The sequence below is a fragment of the Bos grunniens genome, chromosome 18, assembly GCF_055505025.1.
Source record: "Bos grunniens cultivar Pamir isolate PY7600 chromosome 18, Bosgru_T2T1.0, whole genome shotgun sequence".
Lineage (NCBI taxonomy): Eukaryota > Metazoa > Chordata > Mammalia > Artiodactyla > Bovidae > Bos > Bos grunniens.
In genome coordinates, this window is record NC_141182.1 from 49,081,476 (window position 1) to 49,085,565 (window position 4,090).

At 51.5% G+C, this 4,090-nt stretch overlaps 1 protein-coding gene across 1 annotated transcript; it reads left to right on the top strand.

Moving 5' to 3' along the window:
• The first annotated feature begins 882 nt into the window (after positions 1-882).
• On the top strand, positions 883-2,675 carry LOC147353815 (interferon lambda-3-like). The gene is made up of 6 exons (XM_086355138.1): positions 883-1,018; positions 1,122-1,309; positions 1,581-1,658; positions 1,971-2,114; positions 2,220-2,303; positions 2,391-2,675. Exons 1-6 carry the CDS (start codon positions 1,009-1,011, stop codon positions 2,487-2,489), a joined length of 603 nt encoding a protein of 200 aa, XP_086211264.1. The 5' UTR covers positions 883-1,008; the 3' UTR covers positions 2,490-2,675.
• The last annotated feature ends 1,415 nt before the right edge of the window (positions 2,676-4,090 follow it).

Consider the following 4,090-nt stretch of genomic DNA (forward strand, 5'->3'; position numbering starts at 1 on the left):
ATCTAACATAATACATCCCACATGCCTAACCCCCCCATCCCATACTCTCTGGTACCTTTTTCTTGTAAATGGCTCCATGAAGGATTATTTTATGTCTTTCATTTTCTTCCAATACTGTTTTCTTGGCACCTTAAAAAGAATCTGACCCAAAGTGGGGAGTAAATAATTACTTAGTGAATGAAGGCATTTTTCTCAAGCCCATCTGATTTCTCTGAAGTCTTAGTCACACCCCAGTTTCATAGCAGATCCTCCTATTCCTGGGTCCCTCTGTACCTGACAATCAGAGAACAGGTTAATGCAGACTCCACCCCTCCCCTATTCTGTCACTATCCATAGGTGGGGAGGGGCTGGTCTCCTCTCTTAATTCTAGAGTGTTTGTGCCTTTCTGACCCACTCTCCCCACCCTCAACAGCACCTCTGGATCTTCTCTCATCCTCTGAACAGCCTCCCTCTTGGAAGGTCCATGTTGTTCAAGGTAACACCTTCTACAAGTGCCTTTTCCTTCTATTCCCCGCACTGGGGCATCTGCAAAAAAGAAACTTCCTCTGTCCCCTCCCCACCCAGTCCTAAATCAGCCTGGTCTCTATAGGAGACCCGCCCTTGTGGGGCTGAAGCTACTCCAGTCCTGATTTTGTCTTCATTACTCACTTCCTCCGAGGTGAGCACCAATCAATGTCAGTTTCTCTTTCGCTCAGTTGCTCACCTGGCTCACTGGCTCCGCCCTGCTCTGGGCTTTCCAGTGTTAGCCTGTAGCTGTGTTTTCATTTTTCCTACATCAGCTGGGATTGCCCGGCTGCACAGGCTAAAAGCTGCACCATGGAGCTCAGGCAGCAGTTACACCTCAGACCAGACAGAGCTGCAAGTTCAGAGACACGAACGGAGCAACGAACGAGCCGAGATCCAGAAGAGGAGGCTGAAGTCAGAGACGCCAGACAAGACTGAGATCCCAGGCAACAGCCTCAGAGTGGACACTTGATCCCCCATTCTGACAGAGACCAGAGAGCAGGAATGAAGCTGGGTGAGCCCCCGCACCAGTGTCTGGGACCCTTGCCTCCCCAGAGCCTGCACCCTCACTCCCTGACGCCCTCCCTCCCCTCACCTTCCTATGCTTCCTTAACCAGACATGGCCCCGGGCTGCACGCTGGTGCTGGTGCTGATGCTGACGACCGTGGCGCTGAGCAGGACAGGAGCAGTTCCTGTGCCCTCTGCCCCCAGGGCCCTCCCACCTGCCAGGGGCTGCCACATGGCCCAGTTCAAGTCTCTGTCCCCTCAAGAGCTGCAGGCCTTCAAGACGGCCAGGGATGCCTTTGTGAGTCTCCCCACCCCTCCTGCAGTGGGTGAGCCCCCAGCCCCCTCCTGTGGGTTCCTAGACTACCTGGGCTGCAGGCAGGTCTGCCCCCCCTCCACGGGGCTGACCTCCCCCCTCCCCACAGTGGGCGATCTCCTATCCTGCACTGGATGAGCCTCTACCATCTTTGGGAAGATAACCTCCCCTCCTCTGTTGCTGGCCATCCTCCGGTCTCCCTGGGGTCCCCCCTCCGTCCCTCCGGCTGTGATCCGACCTTGCCCTTGCTCTCTAGGAAGACTCGTTCTTGCCAAAGGACTGGGACTGCAGCACCCACCTTTTCCCCAGGACCCGGGACCTGAAGCACCTGCAGGTGAGTTGGGAGAGTCAGCCCCACCTGCCCTCACCTGCTCTGGCTCCGCAGGTGCCCCCTCACCTCCTCCTTCTCACGTGTCCTTCTCTCCCTGCCCTCCCCAGTCCTCTCCCACAGCTTCCGCTCAGCCAACCACGTGGACTGTGTCTCTCACCTGACCCTGCTTCCCCTCCCTCTGTCCCTCCCCCTGTCCCCCTCACCTGCCCCCCTCACCTGTCCCTTCACTTGCCCCCCTCACCTGCCCCCCTCACCTGCCCCCTCACCTGGTCCCTCTCACTTGCAGCTCTCACGTGTCTTCTGTCTCTTCCTCAGGTGTGGGAGCGCCCTGTGGCTCTGGAGGCAGAGCTGGCCCTGACACTGACGGTCCTGGAGGCCATGGCTAACTCATCCCTGGGCCACAGCCTGGAGCAGCCCCTTCTCACGTTGCAGAACATCCACTCCAAGCTCCAGGCCTGTGTGAGTGTTGGGGCCCCAGGCCGGGTCTGGGCTCTGACTGCCTGGACGTCCCCCTCGGTCCCCGGCTCTGCCTCACAGCCTCACCCCTCTGTCCTCTGCCCACAGGTCCCAGCTCAGCCCACAGCAAGCTCCAGGCCCCGGGGCCGCCTCCACCACTGGCTGCACCGCCTCCAGGAGGCCCGGAAGAAGGTGAGTGAGTGGAGAAGAGAAACTGATGCCCGGGGCAGCTGGGATCCCAGGCATGGGAGATACTGAGCCATCCCCCTCTTCCCTCAGGAGTCCCAGGACTGCCTCGAAGCCTCTGTGATGTTCAACCTCCTCCGCCTTCTCACCCGGGACCTGAAATGTGTTGCCAGCGGAGACCAGTGTGTCTGACCCCAGAGACCTGCCTGCAACCTGTCCTACCTTTTTAGATATTTTTTTATGCATCAAAATCAGTTTTTTTTTTATTTATTGCCTCCAAATAATTATTTATTTATAGATGACATTTCTCAAACTCAGACCCAGTATGTTTATTTTTCTACTTTTTATAAAAAATGTACAAATAAACAATGAGAAAATGATACTTCCTTTGGTGTGGGTCTCTGTACTTATGTATGTGAATTTTGGGGGGAGGGTGCCACAACAAATTCTCACAAACTGAATGACTCCACAGAACACAACTTCATTATCTCACACTTACACAGGTCAGGAATCTGGGTGGGCTTGGGTAGTTTCTCTGCTGTGAGTCTTACAGGCTAAGTCAAAGTGTGGCTGGCTGGATAGTTTCAGAGGCTCAGGAAAGGATTCCCTTTCAAACTCATTTAAGTTGTCAGCAGGATTCTGTTCCTTATGGTTGTCAGACTAAGGTTCCATTTCCTTTGCCGTGATGGCCCATCCTTAGCTCTTGGTCCGTTAACGAGGACCCTAGATCTCAGAGTCAGCAATCATGAGTCAAATCCTTCTTACGCTTGCAGTCCCTCTCATTTCTCCCTTTGCCACATTTCTCTTCTACCTTCAGCCTGGGAAATTTCTCTGCTTTTAAGAACGTGTGAGGTACCATTTCACGCCAGTCAGAATGGCTGCTATCCAAAAGTCTACAAGCAATAAACACTGGAGAGGGTGTGGAGAAAAGGGAACTCTCTTACACTATTGGTGGGAATGCAAACTAGTACAGCCACTATGGAAAACAGTGTGGAGATTCCTTAAAAAACTGGAAATATGACCCAGCAATACCACTGCTGGGCATACACACTGAGGAAACCAGAATTGGAAGAGACACGTGTACCCCAATATTCATCGCAGCACTGTTTATAATAGCCAGGGCATGGAAGCAACCTAGATGTCCATCAGCAGACAAATGGATAAGAAAGCTGTGGTACATGTACACAATGGAGTGTTACTCACATTAAAAAGAATACATTTGAATCAGTTCTAATGAGGTGGGTGAAACTGGAGCCTATTATACAGAGTGAAGTAAGCCAGAAAGAAAAATACCAATACAGTATACTAATGCATATATATGGAATTTAGAAAGACGGTAACAATAACCCTGTATGCGAGACAGCAAAAGAGACACAGATGTATTAACAGTCTTTTGGACTCTGTGGGAGAGGGCGAGGGTGGGATGATTTGGGAGAATGGCATTGAAACATGTATAATATCATATGTGAAATGAATTGCCAGTCCAGGTTCGATGCATGATACAGGGTGCTCGGGGCTGGTACACTGTGATGACCCAGAGGGATGGGATAGGGAGGGAGGTGGGAGGGGGTTCAGGATGGGGAACACATGTACACCCATGGCAGATTCATGTCAATGTATGGCAAAACCAATACAATATTATAAAGTTAAATAAATAAATTTTTAAAAAATAAAAAAAAAAAGAACGTGTGTACAGATTGAGCCTACTCAGGGAATCCAGGATAATCTCTCTATTTCAAAGTCCATAAATCTTAATTACATCTTCAGATCCTTTAATTACACCTGCATGTGTA

Excerpts from the sequence above, each read along its gene's own strand:
- LOC147353815 (XM_086355138.1), top strand. Across the intron at positions 2,115-2,219 it reads ACTCCAAGCTCCAGGCCTGT|GTCCCAGCTCAGCCCACAGC; the intron begins GTGAGTGTTGGG and ends CTCTGCCCACAG. Across the intron at positions 2,304-2,390 it reads TCCAGGAGGCCCGGAAGAAG|GAGTCCCAGGACTGCCTCGA; the intron begins GTGAGTGAGTGG and ends CTCTTCCCTCAG.